This window comes from Ursus americanus, chromosome X, assembly GCF_024610735.1.
Source record: "Ursus americanus isolate L20-20 chromosome X, mUrsAme1.1.p, whole genome shotgun sequence".
NCBI lineage: Eukaryota > Metazoa > Chordata > Mammalia > Carnivora > Ursidae > Ursus > Ursus americanus.
The window spans coordinates 111060635-111087190 of NC_142164.1; the positions used below are offsets into that span (position 1 = coordinate 111060635).

Here is a 26556-nt window from a genome sequence, read left to right on the forward strand (position 1 = left end):
TCCCTGATCGTCCCTTCCCTGATCCTGCCCCACCCTCATATGTGTTAAATTGTCGTCCTCCAGAACATTTATGATAATGCAATCACCGGTTTTTTGCATCTGTTTAGGATAGACAGTATTTTGTTTGTGCTTAACCATTTAGATCTTAGATGATCATGAAATGTTCTTCCTCTCTTTGTACTTATAAAATCAGCCCTTTAACTTAGTCAATCCGTGTGTGCGTGTGTGTGTGTGTATATGTATGTAGTACTTTCCTGAAAGTAATTTCCATTGCAAAAGTTTCTCATTAGCTATGTCGTTTTCAATGAGTTTTGCTAGATCTGTCCCTGAATATAGCCCCTACTAGTGTGGTTTAAAAGGTGTGTCTACTGAGATACCACCTTACGCCAGTTAGAATGGCAAAAATTGACAAGGCAAGAAACAACAATCGCTGGAGAGGATGTGGAGAAAGGGGATCCCTCCTACATTGTTGGTGGGAATGTAAGTTGGTACAACCACTCTGGAAAACAGTGTGGAGGTCCCTTAAAAAGTTAAAAATTGAGCTACCCTATGATCCAGCCATTGCACTACTGGGTGTTTACCCCAAAGATACAGACGTAATGAAGAGAAGGGCCATATGCACCCCAATGTTCATAGCAGCAATGTCCACAATAGCTAAATCGTGGAAGGAGCCGAGATGCCCTTCAACAGATGACTGGATTAAGAAGTTGTGGTCCATATATACAATGGAATATTACTCAGCTATCAGAAAGAACGAATTCTCAACATTTGCTGCAACATGGACGGCACTGGAGGAGATAATGCTAAGTGAAATAAGTCAAGCAGAGAAAGACAACTATCATATGATTTCTCTCATCTATGGAACATAAGAACTAGGAAGATCGGTAGGGGAAGAAAGGGATAAAGAAAGAGGGGGTAATCAGAAGGGGGAATAAAGCATGAGAGACTATGGACTATGAGAAACAAACTGAGGGCCTCAGAGGGGAGGGGGTGGGGGAATGGGATAGACCAGTGATGGGTAGTAAGGAGGGCACGTATTGCATGGTGCACTGGGTGTTATACACAACTAATGAATCATCGAGGTTTACATCGGAAACCGGGGATGTACTGTATGGTGACTAACATAATAAAAAATCATAAATAAAAAAAAAAGGCGTGTCTAATCTGCTGGATTTAATTTTTATTTCAGTTAAAAAATCTGGATCCATTTTTACTGTTTGACGAATTTAAAGGAGGTAGACCAGGCGGATTTCCTGATCACCCACATCGAGGTTTTGAGACAGTAAGTAAAATAATTTGCCTGCAAAAGTGAGTATTTTTGAATTTGCCTCTGTTATTAAATCTAGTAATCATTTCTTTTAAAGATTTTTTTATTTACTTGAGAGAGAGCGCTCACGTGCACTAGTTGGGGGAGGGGCAGAGGGAGAGAGTCTTCACGAGACTCGGAGCTGAGCACAGATCTGTCTCGGGGCTCGATCTCACAACCCTGAGATCACAACCTGAGCCGAAACCAAGAGTCGGACACTCAGCTGACTGCACCACCGAGGCCCCCCAAAATCTAATAGTCACTTCTTTTTTAAAATGTTTATCTATTTAAGTAATCTCTACACCCAATGTGGGACTTAAATTCATGACCCGGAGATCAGGAGTCACATACTCTTCCGACTGAGGTGTCTATAGTAATCATTTCTTTTTTCTTTTTTTTTTTTTTAATTTTATTTATTTATTTGACAGAGATAGGGACAGCCAGCGAGAGAGGGAACACAAGCAGGGGGAGTGGGAGAGGAAGAAGCAGGCTCATAGCGGAAGAGCCTGATGTGGGGCTCGATCCCATAACGCCGGGATCACGCCCTGAGCCGAAGGCAGACGCTTAACCGCTGTGCCACCCAGGCGCCCCTGTAGTAATCATTTCTAATAGAAAATTCAAAGTTAGAAACAATGAATAATAAATTAATTTATAAGTTCTTAGCTATAGACTAGCTACTACGGCAAGCCACATACTTTACTTGAAGTATATTCAAATTTAAATAAATTACTGTTTTTAATAACCTTTGAGTTTGTGCCACTGGAGACATTTTCATTTGAGCAGTTAATAAAGAACAAGAATTGGCTTCTGGGGCACCTGGGTGGCTCTGCCGGTTGGGCGTTGGACTCTTGATTTTTGCTCATGTCATGATCTTGAGGTTGTGGGATTGAGACCCGTGTGGGGCTCATGCGCTGGGCATGGAATCTGCTTGGGATTCTCTTTCTCCCTCTCCCCCTCCGCTACCTCTCTCTAAAAAAAAAAAAAAAAAAAAAACTAAAAAAAAATATTTTTAAATTAAATATTTATATAATTTATATAATCTTTAAATATTTATATAATTTATATATTTAAATTCTTTAAATATTTATATAATTAAATACTTATAATTCTTTATTATATATTTATATAAATATTTAAATTAATTATATAAATATTTAAATATATTCTTTAAATATTTATATAATTAAAATAATCTGTGAGAGAAGAAACAATTTAAGATGTGATTTAAATAATTTTAGGTAGAAAACTAGTTTTTCTTCAAGAATATTCAGAAATGTTTAATCTCATGTAATATTTTAAACTCCAAAGACAATCTAAGAACACTATTAGTATTTGAAGTCAGTTCTAAGGAATTATAGACTCAAGGGCTGAAATAGAACATAGCCTAAAAATTAGGATTTTTAAGGTCATACCAATACATTTACAAATTTAACTGTAAGATTTGTAGAGATTGTGCTGAACACTTACTTTCAGTTTTAGATAAGGAGATAAAAATGTATAATGCAATATTGTGGCTCTTCAAAGGATTCTTATTGTCCACATGTACCTATATTCTGGGAAAACGCAGGGACGGTTAACGAGAAAATGTAGCCATCTGCTCCGTGGGAAGAACCTGTATTAAGAGACAGACCAGGGCTCAGTTTGTTTGTCAGGCCAATTATTGAATGAGTAAATATTTACTAAAGACTGGCGACATGAAGATATTGGTGTCAGGCGATCTTTTGTACGTTGGGTGTGTGTGTTTGTGTGTTGGGGCGGGAGGGAGCTAAGGAAGAAGGAGGCTTGGCCCCTGCTTGCTTCCAGTTCACAATCCGGTTAAGGAGGTGAAAGATGGACCAGTAAAGAGTTAACCACTGCTGTGTAAAGGTTGAGTAAACCAAGAAGTTTCTGGAAATAATATGAAAGGATCAAGGTAGTTGGACCGGTCTCCCTTCCTCACTTAGCCATTGGCCTCCAGTTCTGTTCTCTGTTAGCACTTTGGGGGCATTGTGTCTTGCCTTACAGCAATTATGGAAGCCATTCCGTTCACTTAGCCTACACCCGGGCTGGATTCTGACTCGGTTCCCAGAACATGTCTCCCCGCTGTGCTCCCCTGCTTCTGGTATCGGGACATTCTCACCGCTTCCTCCCACAGCTCCAGTTACCATTGTACTAATCCCTCAAGGTCTTTTCCGATGTCACTGTCTCCATCAGGTTTCATAAGACAATCTCAAGAGGGTGCACTTTCTCCTTCGTTGGGTCCCCATAGCATTCTATTTTTACTAGTCTCGTGCACATTAGATGTGCGTGGTGGCCTCGATCATATTCTGTCTGTCTTGTAGTAGGGTTAGGAATTGCCTCCACCTCCCCTCCCATGGTCACGAGGACTGTAAATTGCTTCAGCTGAGATAATCCCACATGTTCTGCAGGTGGAGATACTCAGTAGCTGCCGACTGAATTTAATTGGATAAGAAAGTTTCTCCTAAAGACGATGAATATATTAAATCAAACAAGCAATGACATACATTGCTTTCTTTTTTTTTTTTTTTTTTTTTTAAAGAATTTATTTATTTATTTGACAGAGAGAGACAGCCAGCGAGAGAGGGAACACAGCAGGGGGAGTGGGAAAGGAAGAAGCAGGCTCCTAGCGGAGGAGCCTGATATGGGGCTCGAACCCAGAACGCTGGGATCACGCCCTGAGCCGAAGGCAGATGCTTAACCACTGCGCTACCCAGGCGCCCCCATACATTGCTTTCTTTTCCATTATGGAAAGGAAACTTAATTGCCTTTATAAATTGCAATCTGTAAATTGTAAGGTGCTCAACTTAAAACTGAAGGAGTTCAGCTGTAGCATACTGGTGTTTGGCCCCTGACTTTTGAGTAAGAATTTTCCTTAAAACCGAAGTTACAATTACAGTCAGTACTCATCATTTGTGGATTCTGTATTCGTGAATTCATCTCCTCGCTAAAATTTATTTGGAACCCCCGACGCAGTCCCTGCGGTGTGATGCTGTCATTCGTGGGCGAGCGCAGAGCAGGCCAGTGAGCACGTTCCCAGCTGGGGACGAACGAGGCCACGCTGCCTTCTCGTTTCAGCTCGCCGACCGTAAACAGGCGTCCTTGCCGTCTACTTAATGCTACATTGTCCACACTTTTGTGTTTTTTGTTGGTGATTTCACTGCTTAAAATAGTCCCCAAGCATAGTGCTGAAGTTCTGTCTAGCGTCCTAAGAGCAAGAAGGCTGTGACATGCCTTTTGGAGAGAGGAGGTGTGTTAGATAGTTTTGTTCAGGGTTGAGGTAGAGGGCTGCTTGCTGAGCTCAATGTTAATGAATATGTGTATATGTGTGTATATATATATATATATATATATATATATATATAGCGAATGAATGAATATAGTGAATATATATACAATATATATATTCAATATAGCGAATATGTATATATATATATATATATATACACACACACATACATAAAATGAGGTGTCTTTAAACAGAAACACACATAAAACAAGGTTATATATTGATTGGTTGATGAAAATGTTGTGGTTAGAGGCTCCAAGGGATCAGACCCTGTATTTCCCCAAGAGCTTTGGTTCCGTGTTCACGAATCTGATAACCATGGCAACTTTAGAGAAATACCTACCGGGAATAACCAGAATCAAATGTATCCGTTTTTCCCAGGCATGTAGGTAAGCCGAGGGCTCCTCTGCCTCTTAATGCGAATGTTAAAAGTCTGCAGTTCAAAACCAGGCCCCCTTGTAGGCTCTCATTAGCCTCTCCGGGCTCATTTTCTACAGACTTGGTATCAAGTTTGAAAAGGCTGATTAGTATAAAGAACGGAGCTCGGGGACACCTGGGTGTCTCCGTCAGTGAAGCGTCTCCGTTGGGCTCAGGTCTTGATTTCAGGGTCCTGGGATCGAGCCCCACACTGGGCTCCCGGCACAGTGGGGAGCATGCTTCTCCCTCTCCCTCTGCCTCTTCCCCCCAGCTTGTGCTCTCTCTCTCTCTGACACACTCACTCTCTCTCTCAAATGAATAAATAAAAATCTAAAAAAATCCAGGGGCGCCTGGGTGGCACAGCGGTTAAGTGTCTGCCTTCGGCTCAGGGCGTGATCCTGGCGTTCTGGGATCGAGCCCCACATCAGACTCCTCCGCTGGGAGCCTGCTTCTTCCTCTCCCACTCCCCCTGCTTGTGTTCCCTCTCTCACTGGCTGTCTCTATCTCTGTCAAATAAATAAATAAAATCTTAAAAAAAAAATCGAAACAACAGAGCCAGAATCACTTGTTATGTTGTCCTGCTGTTCAGAAACAGGTGTCATTATTGTTTTGATGAATTTTCTTTCAGTACTTTTTTTTTCTGGTATCATGCTGTATGTTTTCTGCCTTTTTTTTTTTCATTTAACATTACACTGTTAGCATTTTCCCAGTATTCAAAAAACTCATCTTTAATGGCTTCATTAGGCACCTGCCAGGAAGGTTGTGCCCATTGACATTACCACAGCAATGTGTGAGGGTGCCTAATCCCTCAGCATCACCAACATCATACATTTGTCCAACTTTTCTGTATCTTTGCCGTTTTGATACGTGAAGAAGAATACCTCATCATAGTTTTAATTTGCATTTCTCTTATCTGAGCCATGTTGAGTATCTTTTCATTTTTAAACATTTGTTTACCTTACATATTTTTATCCTCGGCCTATTTTTTCTTTTGGGTTGCTGGTATTCTTACTGTGTAATAGAAGCTTCTTCTGTATTAAGGAAATCAGGCCCTTCTCAGTGATAGGAGTTGCTGTAGCATTAAGAGGAATTAGGCGGGGTTTGCATGCCCCCAGAGGTAGACCTTTGGATACAAACCAATAGAAGGAGGAACTTTCTTTCTTTCTTTTTTTTTTTTTAAGATTTTATTTATTTATTTGAGAGCGAGAGAGCAAGCACAGAGGGAGAGTGAGAGGGAGAAGCAGACTCTTGGCTGAGCAGGGAGCTGACGTGGGGCTCGATCCCAGGACCCTGAGATCATGACCTGAGCTGAAGGCAGATGCTTCACTGACTGAGCCACCCAGGTGCCTCAAGAACTTTCTAATAATATAGACTACATTTATAAAATATAGAATAGGCTTCTTGAATCAAAGGGACTGTCTCGTGCCTGGAGAAATACAAGCATTCACTGAATGTTAACATAATGGGTGCATTTACAGGATCAGTGGTCCTCAAAAAAAGGCCGGGTGCTACGTGAGTCAGTGCTGTGCTGACGGACATGAATTTTTTAAAATAAAAGTGCAATCCTGCTGTCCTAACACATGAATATAAAATGTAAACAGATATATACGTTATGAGTGCATGCTCACATTTTTTAAAAACTAATAGTGATATGTGATCAAAGAAATGCGGAGAATATTATTCTACAAAATTCTTATTACCTCAAATGTGAACTGTGAAATGGGGACCTCAGACTCCCCCTCTGATACGTGGATGCATAATCTGCATTTCATCAACATCCTCGAGTGATGTTCAAAATCAGAAATACCGCAATTCTTTGTGATCAGAGCGAGGACCTGATTTTACTGAGTTAAAGGGTAATCTTTTTTTTTTTTTTTTAACTTAATGGTGTGGATAACTATATCTTCTCTGCTAAAAACTTGCCTGACAATTGAGGAGGAAGGAATGTGCTGGAAAAGGTGGCGCAGCTGGAGGTCACAAGACAAAGGGGAAAAATGCATTCAGTATTTCCTGCTGGGAGTTAGGACTCTGGGGAGCCCTGTTTTCAAGAGGCCTGAGTGGTAAAGGGTGGATTAATTTTGTAGTTACCTATTTCTGGTCAGGCACACTACCTCGATTTGCTTAGGGCAGCCATGAACAATCAGAAACAGCATGATCTGGAAAACCCATGCCCTGCCCCAGTTTAGCTGAGCTCGAAAAAGAAGCACTTCAAGTTCAGCGCACCGTCGATGAACTTTTCACCTGTGCCCACAAGAAACGTGTTTTGTGCCTTTCAAAATCATCCTTGAAAGTACAGCCTCGGGACTCTCCTGGTTCCAGCCCTAAAAGTCCCATGCTCCTGGGAACCCCTCAGTCCCGGGGGAGGCGGCCTAGTTGGTCACTCCCGCGTAAGGACATTTCCAAACATTTGGGAGTAAAGTCATCCTACTTCAGGGAGACTTAAGGCTGACCTCGTCGCTTATGTTCTTAGCTGGGCTTAGAAGCGTTTTTTCAAGTTTTTCACTACAAGCCTCAGCAGGCCTTTTGATTTTGCTCAGGAGAACAGATCCGTCTTGTTCGCAAGGGTGTGCCCGTCGGAAAAGCCACAGTCCTATTTGCTGGCTGGCAGCCAGCAGCGTTTGCATGCAATGCCCGGACGCTATCCTGGGGCGGAAGGGCAGGGTGCTGGTGATTCACACCTCAAACTTACGACTGGATTCAAACCTCCCATCTCCCACACAGCCTGTTTTTTCTAGCTTGCTGTGTACGCTCCACACCAAGCCATACCACTGTTGAATCCAAGCTGGGGGGGGGGGAGGTGACGACTCCCCAGTGAACTTCCCTTGTCGTGTCTAACACTGAGAGACTAGACCTAATCCTGTTAATTTGAGGGGGGAAAAAAAAGACAAGAATGTCTACCAGCACCATTACGATTTAACATGGCTCTGGAAGCTTCAAAGCTACTAATTAGAGTCACAGCTATCAGAGAAGAGGAGGAAAAATTATTCATTTGTAGGTAATACGGTAATAAAAGCAAATCCCACAGTGGCCGCATCCAGCTTTGGGTGGTGATGTGACTGAAGGAGGACGGAGGGCACGGGACTTGTCCAGAAGGCTTGCTTAAAGTGCACGCATGTAGGTTTTAGCTTCCGTGTGTGTTTGGCATGATTTGGAGTTGAGGCTCAACAGATTATAGGAAGGCAGCGAAAGCCACCCTCACCGCCGTGCTAAGAGTATCAACCAAAACCTTTTAGTAAGTGTCTGGGTATAAAATCACTCTGCAAAAATCACTCACTTTCCTGCATGGAAGCAAGAACCAGATAGAATGGGGGAAATAGCCCTTCATAGGAGCAACAGGAGCCCCGTATATCTCAGAGGAAAAAGTTATTCCCCTTTAGCCCAGTAATCCTACTTCTAGAAGTCTAAATAATTTTCTGGGAAAAAAAAAACCAAAGTAAGAACAAAGGCTTACTGTACAAATGCCTATTCCAATTTTGAAAAGTTGGAAAAAAGGGGAACAAAGTAAGTATCCAAAAGAATAGGGGAATCATTATATATCTGGAAATTACATATCAGGACGTTCTGTATCTGGAAGATGACATATTCAACATCATTTATTAGAGCAAATATTGTAAATAATTTACATTTTCCTTGATCAAGGGCTGTTTAAATCAAGGCTTCTCAACCTGGGCACTAGTAACATTTTGAGAGGATAACTCTGCTGTGGGGACCGACCTGTACCTTGTACGGCGTTGAGCAGCTTCCCCGGGCTCTACTCACTAGAGGCCAGTAGCTCCCCCCTTCCAGTGGTGACAGCAAGTATCTCCAGATATTGCCTACTGCCTGCTTTGGGGGAGGGGCTACCAAATGGCCCCAGGTGAGAACTAAACACACGTGTCCATACAATGACGTACATGACATACGACACGGCCATTAAGCAGAATGCCACAGCTTGATGTGTTCTGATACAGCATAATCTCCATGATAGTTGGAAAGTGACAGAATTATTGTGGCATTGTGTAGGATTTATATAAAAAACACATAACTATATCTTTATTCTTTTTAATTTTTGTATAGTATTTGTTTAAAGATTTATTTGAGAGGGGAGGGTGTCCTCGAGAGTGCGCTTGAGGGGGGTGGGGAAAGGGGAGGGGGAGAGAGAGAATGTCAAGCAGACTCCTTTTGAGCTGAGCATAGAGCCCGACTCCAGGCTCGATCTCACGACCCTGAGATCATGACCTGAGCCGAAATCAAGAGTCGGATGCTTAACTGACTCCAGCTGTGCCACCTAGGGATCCCTACCTTTATTTTTTTTTAATGGTTTATTATCATTTGTATTATGGGAAAGCTGGGCTATTTTAATAAGTGTTTACTTCTCTATGCTACATTAATGCAAAGAAAATAAAATTCCAAAATTCACGTTAAAGTCCAAACGATGGCACTTAGAAAATAAACGCTTAATGACAGATACAGATCTATGTTCACAAGGCTTTTTGGAAATATTTAGCGGTTTTTAGTATTTTCACAATATTGTGTGACTATCACCACTGATTCCAGAACATTTTCATCAACCCTAAAAGAAAGCCTGTACTCACTGATAGTCACTCCCCATCTCTACTTCCCCCAGCCTCTGGCAACCATGATTTCTGTCTCTATGGGTTTGCCTATTCTGAACATTTCATAAAAAGGAATCATATGATACGTGGAGTCTTGTGTCTGGTTTCTTGCACTTGGCAAATGTGTTCCAGGCTCATCCATGTTGTAATGTGTGAGAACTGAATTCCTTTTTATGGCTGAATAATTATCCATCGTATGGATCTGCCACATTCTGTTTATTCCGTCATCTGTTGATAGACATTTGGGGTATTCCCACTTAGACCTTGACTCCTGGGTATGCCTAAATTATCTCTGAGAGGACACCCAGGAGACCAGTCCTGTGCCTTCCAGGGAACGTTAGTGATGAGGGAGAGAAAGAGTTAATTTTCACTCTAACCCTCTTTTTCTTGTGGTACCTTTGCAATTTTGAGCCATGTGTATTGGTTACTTAAATATCACTCTTTTCAGAATTCCCTCTTCACGTACCGTATTTGAAGGTCACCAGGGCTCTCACGGCCGGTGAAGTCCCTGATGCCCACTGGCTCTCCAGGAACTCGTGCCAAGGCCTCCAACTCGGGTCTGCCCTCTCCACAGAAAATCAGCCGGTCAACCAGTTAAGCTAATACTGTATGCCGGTGTATAATGGGGAGGGTGACCCAGGGGCAGCTTCCTTTAGGAGACATTCCTGTGCCATTAGAGGGTCCCACGAAATGTAAAGGGGTGCCTCAAATTAAAAAGCGTAACTTTCTCTTCTTTAACGCTTCCCTGGCCAAAAGGAAATTAAAGCCGTGTGTGTCCTTGTTTGCAGGGGTGCATACACATGTGAATGTGAGTTCCGAAGGGGAGGGGCAGAGGACTTCTAGTTTGTAAGACCGTCAGAAAACAATTAAGGAGGAGCAAGAGATGTCCCGTTGATGAAGTTTCACATTCTGAGGGAGAAGCTAGCATTTCTCACAGAAAGGTCTGGGAGAGTTTCAGGGGGAAATTGGCCATTTAGTACAGCGGTAAGGAATAAGTTAGATATAATTCTCTGGACAGTGGAGACAACGGTAGAGGGCATGGTACAGAGATACACTAGAAATGGTGAGTAAGGTAGTCAGACTTAAAAATTGGATGTGTAGGGGGGACGCCTGGCTGGCTTAGGAGATCATGTGACTCTTGACCTCAGCGTCGTGAGTTCAAGCCCCACGTTTGGCCTAGATGGAGCTTACTTTAAAAAGTAAATAAATAAAATAAAAGGTCTGTGGGATACATTTTTTAAAAATTGGATGTGCAGGGTGGGGTGGGATCTAAAGCTGTAGGTTGGGCCGTTACTGGGGAAGGCCTTCACAGCAGAGCTTGACCTCCAGTTACAAACGAGTGGCCAACGTTTTCTATCCTGAAACTGCCAGGTTAATGCTGTCCTTCTAAATTAGCGCCATCTCGAGTCTAAAAGTCAGGATTTCAGACTATGTCAGTGCTTCTCAAGCAAGGGGGACTTTGCCTCCATGAGGTCAATGGGGCAATTTCTGGAGACATTTCTGGTTATACCAACTGGAGGGAGCTACTGCCATCTAGTGAGGAGAGGCCAGTTCCCACAGCAGACGCTCAAACCCCGCCTACGTCAAGAAGCTGTGATCACAAAGACAGCATGGTACTGGCACAAAAACAGACACATAGACCAATGGAACAGAATAGAGAACCCAGAAATGGACCCTCGGCTCCTTGGGCACCTAATCTTTGACAAAGCAGGAAAAAACATCCACTGGAAAAAAGACAGTCTCTTCCATAAATGGTGCTGGGAAAATTGGACAGCTACACGCAAAAGAATGAAACTTAACCACTCTCTCACACCATACACAAAGATAAACTCCAAATGGATGAAAGACCTCGATGTGAGACAGGAATCCATCAAAATCCTAGAGGAGAACATAGGCAGCAACCTCTACGACATCGGCCAAAGCAACCTTTTTCATGACACATCTCCAAAGGCAAGAGAAACAAAAGATAAAAGGAACTTGTGAGACTTCATCAAGATAAAAAGCTTCTGCACAGCCAAGGAAACAGTCAAAAAAACTAAGAGGCAGCCCACGGAATGGGAGAATATATTCGCAAATGATGCTACAGATAAAAGACTGGTATCCAAGATCTACAAAGAACTTCTCAAACTCAATACGTGAGAAACACATAAACAAATCATAAAATGGGCAGAAGATATGAACACTTTTCCAATGATGACATACAAATGGCTAACAGACACATGAAAAAATGTTCAAAATCATTAGCCATCAGGGAAATTCAAATCAAAACCACACTGAGATACCACCTTATGCCAGTTAGAATGGCAAAAATTGACAAGGCAAGAAACAACAATTGCTGGAGAGGATGTGGAGAAAGGGGATCCCTCCTACATTGTTGGCGGGAATGCAAGTTGGTACAGCCACTCTGGAAAACTGTGGAGGTCCCTTAAAAAGTTAAAAATTGAGCTACCCTATGACCCAGCCATTGCACTACTGGGTATTATTTACCCCAAAGATACAGACATAGTGAAGAGAAGGGCCATATGCACCCCAATGTTCATAGCAGCATTGTCCACAATAGCCAAATCGTGGAAGGAACCGAGATGTCCTTCAACAGATGACTGGATTAAGAAGTTGTGGTCCGTATATACAATGGAATATTACTCAGCTATCAGAAAGAACGAGTTCTCAACATTTGCTGCAACATGGACGGCACTGGAGGAGATAATGCTAAGTGAAATAAGTCAAGCAGAGAAAGACAATTATCATATGATTTCTCTCATCTATGGAACATAAGAACTAGAAAGATCGGTAGGGGAAGAAAGGGATAAAGAAAGGGGGTAATCAGAAGGGGGAATGAAGCATGAGAGATTATGGACTCTGAGAAACAAACTGAGGGCTTCAGAGGGGAGGGGGTGGGGGAATGGGATAGACTGGTGATGGATAGTAAGGAGGGCACTATTGCATGGTGCACTGGGTGTTATACGCAACTAATGAATCATCGAACTTTACATCGGAAACCAGGGATGTACTGTATGGTGACTAACATAATAAAAAAACCTTAAAATAAAAAAAAAAACACACACGCAAACAATGAATCATGGAGCACGACATCAAAAGCTAATGAGGTACTGTATGGTGACTAACATAATAAAAAAAAAATCATAGGTCACGTGGGAGAAAGTAGCACTTAACTGAACTACTCTTCAAAAGTAATCCAAATAAATTCCCAGCAGGTTTCCCCATCTTCCTCGCCCCCACCCTATTACAATTACAAACAGAAACCGTTCATGTCTGAGAGACTACATCCCTAGAGTTCTTAAGTAGACACATTGGAAGAGGGGGCGTAATAAGGACTGTAAACCAGTCATTAAACATCCTTTTATGTTGCCAAATAACGCTTTTGAAGTGAGACTAGAATTAAGTCCAGAGTAAGTGAACATAGATCATTACGTGATGACAAGCTCCTTGTAGGGGCGCCTGGGTGGCCCAGGTGGTTAAGTGTCCGACTCTTGGTTTCAGCTCAGGTCGTGATCTCGGGGTCGTGAGATTGAGCCCCACGTCAGGCTTCGCTCTTGGTGTGGAGTCTGCGTATGACTCTCTCTCCCTCTCCCCCTCCCCCCTAAAATAAGTAAGTCTTAAAAAAAAACAACTCCTTGTACAGGGGCGCCTGGGTAGCGCAGTCGTTAAAGCGTCTGCCTTCGGCTCAGGGCGTGATCCTGGCGTTCTGGGATCGAGCCCCACATCAGGCTTCTCCGCTATGAGCCTGCTTCTTCCTCTCCCACTCCCCCTGCTTGTGTTCCCTCTCTCGCTGGCTGTCTCTATCTCTGTCAAATAAATAAATAAAATCTTTAAAAAAAAAAAGGCCCTCCTGTAAATCTTCAACGCTGTCAGCAAAGCTGCTTCAGAGTTCCCCGTCAGTAGACTCTCTTAAAATGAAATGCTTGACCATATAGGACTAAACCCGAAGGAAATCTGCCATGCAGTATGAGCTACCAGTTTTCTGAGAAGCTCCCCATGCCTTCTGTACGTTACCTCCAAGCTTCACAACAATCCTGGAAAGTAGGAATTGTTAGCCCCCATTTTACAGATGAGGAAACAGAGGCTCAGAGGTAGTGACTTGTCAAGGTCACACAGCCCATACAGGGAAGGATTGGGCAGGCCCATGCGATCCCAGGCCCACACTTGTCCACTCTTCCACGCTATCACTCCTTCTGGCACAGAGTTCCCTTTCTATACATCTGATATTGTCTCAAAACATTGTCAAGTTAATACCATTGGAAACGAGATTGCACCTGTGACACAGATTCCCCAGCTGTGAACATCTCAGAGTCTCTCTGTTACGTACCGTGGGACCCAGTGCTTTCGTGGTCCAGGGATCCAAATTTCCAGCCTGTGAGTGCAAAGTAATGCTCTTCTCTGGACCCCAGTGAGGAAATGGATGAGGTTGGTTCACCGCCTGGATGTTTAAGGGTAGTCATTTCCCTTCTTACAGCCACAAGACCAGTCGTACTCTACTAATAACACGATAATTACAAAACCATGCTTTAATTGTTTCTGGCCTTTTATTACAACCTACAAATTCTTTTCTTCCCCTGTACTTTTTTGCCACATCCACCCCAGCTTTTCCCCAGTAGTGCAATCTTTTAAGGACCACCAGGAGGGCTGCCTCCTCCACGAATGTCTCCCCCATTGAGATCTTGCTCATCAGAATTAATCTTTTTTTCTGTGTTTTCCACAGGGACTAATTGTACTTCTTTTTCTTTTTTTTAAGATTTTATTTTTAAGTAATCTCCACACCCAATGTGGGCCTTGAGCTTGAGGCCCCAAGATTAAGAGTCGCCGGCCAGGTGCCCCTGTTTTAGTGTTAAGTTCTCTTATCTGGGGCACCTGGGTGGCTCAGTCAGCTAAGCATCTGCCTTCGACTCAGGTCATGATCTTGGGGTCCTGGGATCGAGCCCCCTATTGGGCTCCCTGCTCAGTGGGGAGTCTGCTTCTCCCTCTCCCCCCGACCCCTGCTTGTGCTCATACTCTCTCTCTCTCTAATAAATAAATAAAATAAATAAGTTCTTTTATCTGCATATTTTAGTAGTGTTTCTTCTGCTGGAGTGGTGGCTCCCTGAAGGTCAGGAAGGGATGATCATTGTGTTCCTTTTGGGTGATTTCTAACTTCTTGTTTATGAGTTTGTGATGACATTTTCCCCTGTGCAAGTTGCAAAGAAAGGGGAAAAAAGAAAGATTTAAAATTACCCCCAAAGTTTATTGAAAAAGGCAAAAGATAAAAAATTGGCATCCTTCTATCGGACCCCCTTATTACAAAATGTTTTTATTGCTTCTTTTTTGTTTGGGGGGGTTTATTTGTTTTTGTTGTTGTTGTTGATTTTATTGTTTCTTGAAGTCCATAACCCGAGAAGTGTGGTCCAATAACGTCTAGTACAATGAACGCTTTGGCGGAAAGTTTGACAAGTTAAATCCTTACAATGGATTGAATCAGAGACTAAGAATAACGCACCCATCTAAGGATGTCAGCTGCTTAATTAAATTAAATATTAAAATGAAATCTTAAGAAAGTATTAAAACAAGAGGGAAATCCCTTAAACCTGTCTCGGTAAGAGCCCCGTGAGCCCCAAACCTTCATTCATTCTTAGGTGCCTGCCTTGACGGCTTCTCACTAGAGACCGTGGGAGCAGAAAACCTTCCCTCTACACCACAACAGAGCTGGTCCCTTGACGTCCAGATGGCAACCTGCCACCCACACGGGGTGTTGGGGCGGAGACCCCAAGCACGTGCTAGAAGACATGCTTCGTTCTCAGCCGCTCTTTTAGGGAGGCCTAGCCCTGTTGGGGTGAGGTCTGACGGGACAAGAACAGCGAGCACACACTGATAGGATCAGCAGAGGGCGCTCTTCAGCAACAATACTTCTAAAGACCCACTTTCTCACTCTGGCTGCAGACACTACACTTTTGCATGTGGGAAATTTGGGTAATCCTAGAAGTTGGCAAACCATTCCCTTGCGGCCTCTTCAGTATAACACAGGAACGATAACACAATGGACGTGAACACCTTGACCAGTTTTAAGAGATGTAGGTGCTATCAGCCTGATGATTACATGAGGAGCCAACGGTAGTTTGTCTGAAGAGATTCCACAAAAGGTTGAATCCTGAATGGGGTTTGAAGAGAGAGGCCATTCCTGGCCTTGCCCTGGGGTTCTGGGAGCAGCTGGAAGATTCTGAGGGAGTCCGTGATTCAGCTCACCTGAGTAGCTGGATTCAGGAATGTGGTTGTTATCGAAACTTGATGTGCCTGGCAGATATTTTACTCCTAGGGAAAGGAAAATGAGTAGATTTGGGAGACATTTGTGAATGGGAGCAACAGAAAAATATAAAAGGAAAATTGCCTTAATTAAGTCAGTTGTTCTTTTCTCTGTAGTTAGACATTGTTGGGTAGAACTCTTCGTGTCCACACCAAGAAAGGGTCCTGGGACCACCTCCTCTCAGGAACCTGTGGCTGCCTGTCCCTCCATCCGCCTCTTCTCCACCTCACCCAGGACTCATGAGGTCTTCAGCTTTGTTTTCAGCTCTGTGTACAGGAGCACAATGGCCCTTTCTTTGCCAGACGTAGCCAGTTTGCCTAAAGGCCTTGCAGTTGGCAGTCCCGGCTGGTTCTCTTTTCTCCCTCTCTCTCTCTCTCTCTTTCTCTTTCTCTTTCTCTCCCGTCTCTCAGAGAGAGTGAGCGGGGGAGAGGGACAGAGGCAGAAGGAGAGAGAGAATCTCAAGCAGGCTCCATGCCCAGCATGGAGCCTGACTCGGGGTTCGATCTCACGACCCTGAGATTATGAGCCAAGCTGAAATCAAGAGTCAGATGCTTAACCCACGGAACCACCCAGGCGGCCCGGTCCTGGCTGTTTTTGCAACTCCCAGCAGATCTCACAGCACATGCGTTGCTGCCAAGATGGCGAGGCAGCGTGGGAGGGTGAAATGGTTTAATTTTCAGAGACAAAATGTTGATTTAAGTCCTTGTTGTGCGGTTATTAATGGTGTGGCCTTAAGCACACTAAGCCGCACTGTTTCATCAATAACATGTAGCTAATACAGTCTCCGAGTCCGGGGCTTTGTCCGTGCTGAAATGCTATGCAGATACAAGATGCTGCTATCCGTTCGTTCGTTCCACAGGTCTTTAGTGCCAGCGCAGGGCTGGAACCTTCGGGGAGGTTACGCTTTCTTAGGGAAGACAGCCAATGAATAACCACATAATTATGTGATATAGTGTCCCTTTGGGGAAAATTGAGGAAGAAGAAACAAGTCAGCGTAGGAGGATAAAGAATAAATGGACCGATGTGATGGGCTGGTTGGGGGTGTCTTCTTTTAGGCAGTGACGTTTGAACGGAGGCCTGAATGAAGTGAGGAAGTGAGCCGGGTGAATATCGGGAGAAATACTTTCCAGAAGCATGAGGGAAGACCCACGGATGGGATCTCTGCCAGCGGAAGTGTGGCACGTGTGCCCATTCTGGAACTTACTGAACACTTATGTGCCAGGCACTTTGTACACGTTACCCAGTTAGTACTCACTGCGCTTGGTGAGCTCCTCTCCTAGGTCCCCCTTGGACACGAAGAAACCGAGGCTCCAAGAAGTTAAAGGACTTGACTCCACATTTCACACCTGGTAAATGGCAAACCTGAGATTCCAGCCTGGACCCCAGGGCCTGAGTGGTTCCCCAAGGCCTGGGGCCCGCCAGCAGGGGGCAGTGCGGCGGGAGTCCCTGCAGCATTGGCCCCAGTGCAGAGTTGGGGCAGGAAATGGCGAGGCAGGACCCAGTAGAGCTTTAGAATATTTGGCTGAACACCTAACGGTGTTGGTTATCTTTCCCTTTTTTGTTAAAACCACCTTTTGGCCCTTGTGAAGGTGTTTCTGTGGGGTCGGGATTGGATGAGCTTGTTTAGTGGGGCGATGTTCCAGATGTCTCGGTGATTGCCCCGAGTAATTACAACATTTTCGTAAAATAACGTGGGCGCTTAATTGTATGGATTCGAACATTATGCTTCTATCCTTGAAGACCCGTTAGCCGCTTCTGTTACGCAATATGTTCCTTGCTGGCCTCTCTCAACAGCCATGGCCCCAACCCATGTTTTTGTTTTGTTTTTCTCTTTTTCCTACTCAGCTACCAGTAGAAAAAAAAAGCCATGATTTGGGGCCTGTTCAGATTAAAAGTAAACATAGTTTTATCTATGATATAAACGTTTTGCTTTAAAGAAGTCTTGCATCTAGAAACATTGAATGAGATCTTCACACTCGTCCTTCTAAATACCAGCCAGAAAGAAGCAACGAACTTTACTCTGTCTTGTGCTGTAATTCTTCAGAATTAATGGACAGCTCTTAAATTTCCCATTGCCAGTGCCCCTTTTCTTTCGTTCCTGTTTTGGCCTCGTGTCTTTCTCCCGAATACACGAACGTACCAAGAAGTAAGAACTGACAAGGAAGCAAAACTGGTTCGTGAAGATCCATGGAAAGTTTGGGACTAAGAAGGAGGAAAGGACTGAGCGGCATCAGGGTGCATGGCAAGTCCTTTAAGAAAACACCTGTTTCAGATTACAGATTTCTTAATGAGACACACGCAACTCTTGAGTTTAAACATAACACTCCCAGTTCCGTCAACCACCCACGGCCATTCTCCAGGTGTTTGCGATTATGTAATGTCCCGAAAAATCATCTGGATTGTGTCAACTCTCAGAGTACTGCTTGAGTTTAAAAAAAAATCCTCTGCAGGCCTTGATTTATACTTAAGGTCTCAGTGTAGCATTTATGGCACTTAAAAATAAATAAATAAATAAAATAAAAGACCATCATAAATAGGGGGTCATTGGTTTCTAATTTTTTTCCCCGCCCGATGGCTAAAAGTATGGTTTTTGCTTTAAGTAGTAAAAGGCAGGCATTATGAACTCTGTAAAGCTTCATTGACCAGACTTCTCTAATTCAGATTTTATAGTATTTAGGATGGGAGACATGATGTTTACTTTTGTATTACCAGAGAAAAGAGGACATCCACGCTGAAAAAGCAGAGGAAAAGTGGAGATAACCATCTTGCATCTTTTCGAAACAGCGTTGACATTGCTTTCTAAAATAAAACTTGCAAAACACACACACACACACACGCAAACCTCTTTTGGTGTCTCTGTAAATTTTCATCTTTAAATGAGTCATGCTCACCACAATTTACTTTTTAAAGTTGCCTGACATATTTTTAGATGATTAACAACATGAAAGTCCCTAGGCTTGGATAATTGAAAAAACTTTGGGGATGGAAGGAATATGATTGGAAAGAGACTCCTTTGAGAACCCAAAGCTTCAGCCCAAACAGAATGAAAATTGCCTTCATTATGCAGTTATTTTAATTAAAAATGCATGCATAACAGGAAAAGGAAAGCAATTCTAGACACTGCTCCTTCTAGTTTGACTGGTTGGTTGAGATTTGGAACCTTTTTTTTTTTTTTTTTTTTTGGTCCTCTTCAATTTTTAACCTTTGAATGAGGTCCTAAGTGCTTCATTCCTATGTTGGCCTCTATGATAATCCTAGGTCTTTTCTGCCCAGCAACGTATTGAAGTCGGAGCTAGCTACATTGTCCTCTCACATAGTATGGCGCTATTCTTCCAATTCTTTGTATTTTCCCTACTGTCTCATGCCCTCCTGGCCAGCCCCAGTTCACCTAAAGAGGAAACAAATACCAGCATCTCTGCAGAATAAAGCATATCACTTCATTCACTGATGAGTGTTAGCATCTTTATAATTTCCGCAAGATACAAAAGTTGTTTCCGTTGTAAAAAAGTAACCTACTCATTGCAGAAGACCCAAACTATCAGAAAAGTGGAAAGAGGATATAATAAAAGGTACTTGCAATTCCACCATCTGGAGATGACCACTGTCCACGTTTTGTTGTGTCCATCCGGGCATCTCTACACACACCCTAACATGACGAGATACAGTTTTATTTAAATGAACCCATTTAAACCCATCACTATATGAGAAGTCTTTCAATAAAATTGCTCTTCAGTAACCTTTTTTTGATTAAATGGTATTTCATTTTTCCATGTCAGTGAATAAAGATCTACGTCACTTTTTAACAGTTGCATAATATTCTCTTGTATGGCGGTACCATAATTAGGTGAGTGTACCCTAGTAGACCCACCATCCAGGTTGTTCCTGTCTTTCTGCTATCATAATAAACACTGCAAAGATAGATTTGTGCTGACATTTTGTATTCTTGTTGTCTCTGTAGATTTAAATCTCAGAAGTGCGTTTTTAACATTTAAATCTTCATCCATTTGGAACCCGTTGCCATATATGGTGGGGGCTTACTCTCTTTTCTCATGTGGTCAGTCAGTTGTGTTCCAACACCATTTATTGGGAAATGCGTCCTTGCCCCACGAATCTGGAATTCCCGTCATCATGTATAAATTGCCCATGCAAATGGGTCTCTTCTCTTCCTGTGCTAGTGTTGCACTGTTGCCATTAGTATAGCAAGTTCCATTTTACCATGTAACTGGCCATCCCTTAGCCCAGTCAGGTTGACACATGAAATTAACCATCACAACCTAGAACCTCCAATTTCCATAGCCGTCTGCCTGTCACCTGCTGGGATAAAGGTTGCTGCCGAGACCATTCTGTACACAGTGCACCTCAGTGTCGTTGTTTGGCAGGATGACACATGAAGGGTCCTCATGTCAGCCAGCCCTGATTTCTGCTGTCCTAAGCGCTCTATATAAGTCTTTGGTTTCAGGAACTGGCATCCAATAAAGTTGGCTCACGAAGGGGGGTTATTATAAGGCTGTCATATAAGATTTCAACAGCTTGACAGCAGGCGGGGCTTTAATTGCCCTTCGTTTGGGGTATGAGGAGGCAGAGTAAATGATGACCTATTTTCCCGGCATGAATTCTGAGCCAGTTGAGAAGATGTAAGAGTAGAAAGATGGCGGACACAAAAAAATACCTTATTTCTGACAAAGCTGATATTGGAGAATGTGGCTTCTATCTGCATGCAGTTGAGCTTCCAAATACCATATGTTGGCGAAAATTAGGCAGACTTTATCAGCTCTCACTGGCTGTGACGGACCTGTGAAGGCCACTGCCATGGGGGCCGGCCCCTCCCAGAGGGACTTGCTCTCCATGGGCAGGCTGATTACCTAAAAGGAAGGGGAGAACCAGGGGTTTGTCACTTGAAATGTGGCTGGTGCAACTGAGGAGCTGAATTTTTAATTTTGTTCCACTCTAATTAAATTTAAATAACTACACGTAGCTAATGGCTTCTCTGTCTGACAACACAGAATTTCTTTCCATTCTTAGATTTAGTATGGCCATGCCCCTGGAAAAGTTGACTTTAATTTATATGAATTCATTTGACGTTTCGCTTGTGTTTATCGAGCAGCTACCTGAGTCTGTATGCCTGGTGTTGGAAACACATTGTCTTTGGATTTCTCAAATCAGCTTCTAGGGGAAGGTGTGGAGACCTGAAATCTATTGTCCCACCTGCCTGGCTGAACATGGCCTTGGTAACACAGCCCTGCTATTTCAAAGGGGGATGCCTCTTTCATTCTGAGCTCTAGGACCCATCATGGTGGGCTGAGGGGACAAGAGGGGGCTTCTGTCAGCTGGCTGTGAACTCTGGCATGCTCAGGGCTGCATCTACATGGAAGAAGGGGCTCCTATTTGGAATTCTCTCAGAGACATTGTATGGGCTCGTATGGTCCTTTCACTGGAGATTCATTCCCTCAGCTTGCACTACTGTCTTGGTCACTCCAGACACTTTCCTCAGCACATTTTCTGCAGAAGTGAACTGTTCTTCATAGCTGCCGAACACCTACTTTTTCTTCTGCTTGTTTTGTCAAAGGTATCTTACCTCCTGGAGGGTGGCAGCATGGCCCATGAAGACTTCTGTGGACACGTTGGTCAGATGAACCCAGGAGACCTGCAGGTATGGCCAACAGCAAACAATTGTTGATGGTTTAATGGCCTCTGGGTGTGCATGCTTGCTCTCACCCAGTTCCAGTACATTCACGCTTTGCTCCCTCTCTCTCAAACTTTTGACCTCTTCCATTCTGTGGATCCTCCCACTCAGCCTAGAAAACTGCACGGGTTTCTTACATTCTCTCAAGATTTCCTTGACCCCCTCAATCACTTTTTAGTTCCCAACGAGTCTTTCTCTTACATTTCTCAAAAGCATAATCAAGGATGATTGTCTTAACTTCCTCATCTTCCATTTCATCCTTCACTCACAGAAATCAGGGTGGCCTCTCTCAACATCCACCCAAATGGCTACGGAGGCTCTTCAGGCAGTGGTCACTCAGGATGTCCCCATTGCCAAATTCAGTGTACCAGTTTCAGTCCTCATCTTTCTAGGCCTTCCTGCTGCATCTGTGACAATTCACTCTTTTTTAAAAAAGATTTTATTTATTTATTTGAGAGAAAGAGAGAGAGAGAGTGAGGACAGGGGGAGGGGCAGAGAGAGAATCCCAAACAGACTCCAAGCTGAGCACGGAGCCTGATGCAGGGCTCGATCCCAGGACCCTGAGATTCACCACCTGAGGTGAAACCAAGAGTTGGATGCTTAACCCACTAAGCCACCCAGGTGCCCTGTGACAATTTACTCTGTCTTTCAACTTGTTTGCAAGGGGTAGGTGTTGTCATTTAAGACCATGATCCAAATCTTGCCACCATCCTTGGCTTGTTTGAGACATGTTAGAATTAGAATCCCCAGGAACTCTTGGGTATTTTTTTGCTGGGTTTGTAAGTCTGAACTCTATGTCAAGAACTTTCTGGGATTATTTACATATTGTGTGGAATTTTAACTGCAGATATTTGAATTATGTTTCAGTGAACATGAAACTGAAAGCATTTTCATATGCATAATCTCTCTAAAGTAAGTATTCTTTCTACCTCATTTTTAAAAAGAGAGAATGGGGGTGCTTGGGTGGCTCAGTTGGTTAAGCATCTGCCTTCATCTCAGGTCATGATCCCGGGGTCCTGGGATCGAGCCCCACATCGGGCTCCCTGCTCAGTGGCGAGTCTTCTTCTCTCTCTTCCTTTCCCTCTGTGATCTCTCTTGCTCTCTCTCAAATAAATAAATAAAATCTTCAAAAAAATAAATAAAATGACATGAGAGAATGGGGATTTAAAGATGTAAGAAAAGATGTCCATGCTCTCAGAGCTAGTAAATAGCGAGGTTGAAAAGAGAAATCGGTTCTCCTCCTCTGAATCCAAAGGGTGGGCTGAACGTATTAAAGTTCCTGCCAAACTAGGTTGTATCTAAAAAAGGATAAGCAAGGTATGAAAAGTAGATTGACACTATGGAGAGAGAAACTATGAACAAAACAGGAAAACAAACGGGAGGCCAAGTGTTTGAGGAGCCCCAGGAGCTGCCATCAGATGGGAGAAGCTCTGCGTGGGGGGTGTTGAGACCTCCTCCATGTTGTGTTAGAGCTGGGGTAAGCGCATGTTTTCTGTAAGAAGTGGATAGCACGTATTTTAGGCTTCGTGAGTCATACGGTCCCATATGTGGCAACCACTCTGCCCTGACTTCACAGCATGTGAGCAGACAGCGTGTCACTGAATGGGCATGTCTGTGTGTAAAACTTACGTACAAAATCAAGTGGCAGGCTGGCTTTGGCCCCGGGCTGTTGTTTGCAGACCCCCATACTAGGATGTGTCATCATCTGATCAAATGGTAGATGGAAATCTATTTAGATTTAGTGACATAAAGAAAACTCTAGACTGTGTAGTGGCCTTCCTTCAGATCTGGGAATGGATATCGCTCATTCTGGTCTCAGAGTCTTTTCACCTGCTGTTCCCTTTGTATGGACTCCCTTCCGAATCTCGCCCTTCCCCAGGTCACTTCTTCCTCCTTGTCTGGGTCTCAGCCTGAAGGTTCTGCCCTCAGGTAAGCTGACTGGAACAGGCAGGCCATTTCATGCGCTGTCACAGAAGCCCGTGGTGCCCCCATCCGGCTGTGCTGGGGATTCGACACCCCCAGCGGAAGTCTTGTCAAAAAGGGATGGGAGTTGGTGGGTAAAGCCCCTAGCTTCCACTCCTCTCCACGCACCCATCTTCAGGGCTCCCAGTGGGACTGAGCCCTGGGGGACAACAGATGGCACCTGCTTGTTCCCACCCCTTTCTGGCTTGCTCCCTTGCCGAGCTTGCTTTCTGCTTCACTTGTGCTTTCTGCAGCACTTCCCAAATAAATACTTGCCCTTCACTCCTAGTCTTAGGATTTCTGTGGCAGAACCCAAGCTCGGCCAGGCAGGAAACCTGTCTGCTACATTCCATCCCTTCATCGTTCAATCCCAAGGTTAGTGTCTGGGGCTGGCCCCGGACAGCGCTCGATAAAGAAATACATGCTTGAAGGATCTGCACAACGGTGGAAGCAATTACTGCTTCTCCAGGTAGCGAGGGCTCCCTTAGCGGGACCAGGCAAGCAGAGACAAGCCACCTGCGCTCGTGCAGCGGATGCGGGGCCTCCGCGTGTATCTGTGGGCCGCCGCCCGTGGCCTCCAGCTGCTGCCAATAGGGCCGCAGGCTCTCAGCTGCATCCCATCCTAGGCCCCGCCCTCTGAAGCGGGAGCGGCTTCTCCCAGGGTTGTGCTCCCCACTGGGGCGTGGCCCCCAGTTAATGATGTGCCCACGTGGGCATAGAAGAGCTCGGCTACCTCGTCTCAATTTGGGACCATTCTGAAGGTTCCTTCAACGCTAGAGCTCCGTGTTGGACCGGCCGGGGCGGCCGCTGTAACCGCACTGCTGCTTGGCTTCTCCCCCAGCCCAGTCCCCGGCATACGATCCGCCTGCAGCTCCCCATCGCAGAGCCCAATCTAAGACTCGGACGCCACAGAGAAGATACTTCCATTTGTGTGAATTGCAGGTCTGATGCTTTGAATTCAAGTGAGGAAGCTTGCAGAGCTTCTGGAACCCTGGAAATGGCTTCAGCACTTTTCATTGTTGCTTTGTTGTTCCTCACGATGCCCGGGGACCCTGAAAGCAGCACTTGTAAGGGGTCTGGCTTAGTCCCCGTGACCTCACTGTCCCACCAGCAGACTTGTTAGAGGCTGGGTTACATTTCCTTCTTGTTGGTCTGCTCTTGGCAGTGGATGACCGCAGGCCGGGGCATTCTGCACGCCGAGATGCCTTGCTCAGAAGAGCCAGCCCATGGCCTCCAACTGTGGGTTAATTTGCGAAGCTCAGAGAAGATGGTGGAGCCTCAGTACCAGGAGCTGAAGAGTGAAGAAATCCCCAAACCCAGTAAGGACGGTGTGACGGTTGCTGTCATTTCTGGAGAAGCGCTGGGAGTAAAGGTGAGCCGCGCTGTTAGGTGTTTGTGAAAGCCGACGGGTGCGGTCACGCGAGGCTGGCCCCACCGGGGTCTCGCTGGGTGGATCACGGTGCGCCTCCCACGGGGTGGACTTGAGTTAGAGGGGTCAGAAGACGTGGAACCTAAGGGAACGCAGACCTTTTTTGCTACATACAAACCCACAGAGTTAGGGAAATTTCAAGAAAGCAAGCTCATATAAAAAATGTGGTCAAAAAGCAATTTTCAAGGTCTAAGCACGTGTGTGAGTTATGGCCTCTCACTTATTGTACGGTTTTATAGCTCCTTGGTACTGCACGTTTGTGACCTTTGAGAGACAAGCACCCAAACCAACTCCACTCCCTGAAGATTCATTTACATCATTCAGGCGCAGCTGAGTAAGGAAAGCCCATGACTACATCATAGGAAGTTGTTTTAAGATTAACTTGAATGTTTATTTAACCCACACATGCCGCACCCTGTACATTCTTCTCCACTGAAACTTTATAATGTTTAGGATTAGGGTCCCACCTTTATAACCAAATCAGGCCAATCGAGGCTAAAGATTATGGACACATTTGCGGTAGGAAAAGGATGTGGCTCAAGTCCTGTGTTCGTTAGCTGCATATCACACTTGCCACTGGGTTGGCCACATGATTCGTGCTAATGGCCAGCTGGGTAGTGAGCCGGGTCGCGTGGTCTCTTAGGTGGCGTTTCCCAGAGGTAGCCCCTGAGCTGGGAATTCCTCTGCGGGTGATTGTAAAGGAAGTGCCCCTAGAGAACAGCAGAAGGAACCAGGACAGGGAAGGGAGGGGAGCCAAGCGAGGGTGACCTCTCAGGCCAAGTCCCAAAGAGGACAGGGACTCGGAAAGGTTCAGACTGCCTGCAGGTTGTCCTGACCCACCCCGGGCAAGGGAGCTGGGCTTTCATGTTCTCTTCCTCGAAGTCATTACCTAATGGCCATTAAGGTTGGGCTGGGGGCACGGAAATGGTTTAAAGTGTTCCTCGGGGATCTGGAGGGCCCTGACATCCAGTTCCACAAATGCCACCTGGAGTGGAGAGCATCCACACACTGGGAACCACTCTGCCATTCTCCCTGTGGGCGGTCAGCACGTAAAACTATTTTTTAAACACTAATTTATGTAAATTTAAATGTTGCTTATATGCACCCACAGGGATAATGGCTTGGCAGTGGCTACTCGCCAGCCACTCAGTGGTATGCATATCATGGTTAACAGGTTGGTCAGGATTCTTGGCCGGGTCTTACCGGTGTTTATTTATACGTCCTGCACTCTAACCTCAGTTCTTTACCTATACCAGGCCTAGGTAGATGGTGGAGGTCAAGAGATTTTCCCCTTTACTCCAACCAGAGCACAAGGCTTTGCCCAGTCATGGATATTGGAATGGTCCTTAAGATTTCATTTAGGAAAAGAGCTGTCTGCAGCTAAAAAGTGAAATGAGACCACGGATGTAACAGATAAGCAAAGCCAGCATTATCACGAACCCTTAGAGTTCACAACTGCTTCTCATTTATAGAAAACACGATGCAATTTTAATGTTGGAGCTGGTTCCAGTTACAGGCAGAAAGACATTTTCAAGTACTTCCAAGCAGCAGACCACATGGTCTTGCGATCACAACCAAGAATGAGA

General features: G+C 44.5%; 1 protein-coding gene across 2 annotated transcripts in view; it reads left to right on the forward strand.

Moving 5' to 3' along the window:
* The window catches only part of PIR (pirin), a 102656-nt gene that overhangs the window by 12497 nt on the left and 63603 nt on the right, over positions 1 to 26556 (forward strand). For both annotated transcript variants that reach the window (XM_045805066.2, XM_045805064.2), the window contains exons 3-5: positions 1190 to 1282; positions 21463 to 21546; positions 24707 to 24913. In XM_045805066.2, coding sequence (XP_045661022.1) covers positions 1190 to 1282; positions 21463 to 21546; positions 24707 to 24913 — 384 coding nt within the window. The remainder of the gene's footprint in view (positions 1 to 1189; positions 1283 to 21462; positions 21547 to 24706; positions 24914 to 26556) is intronic.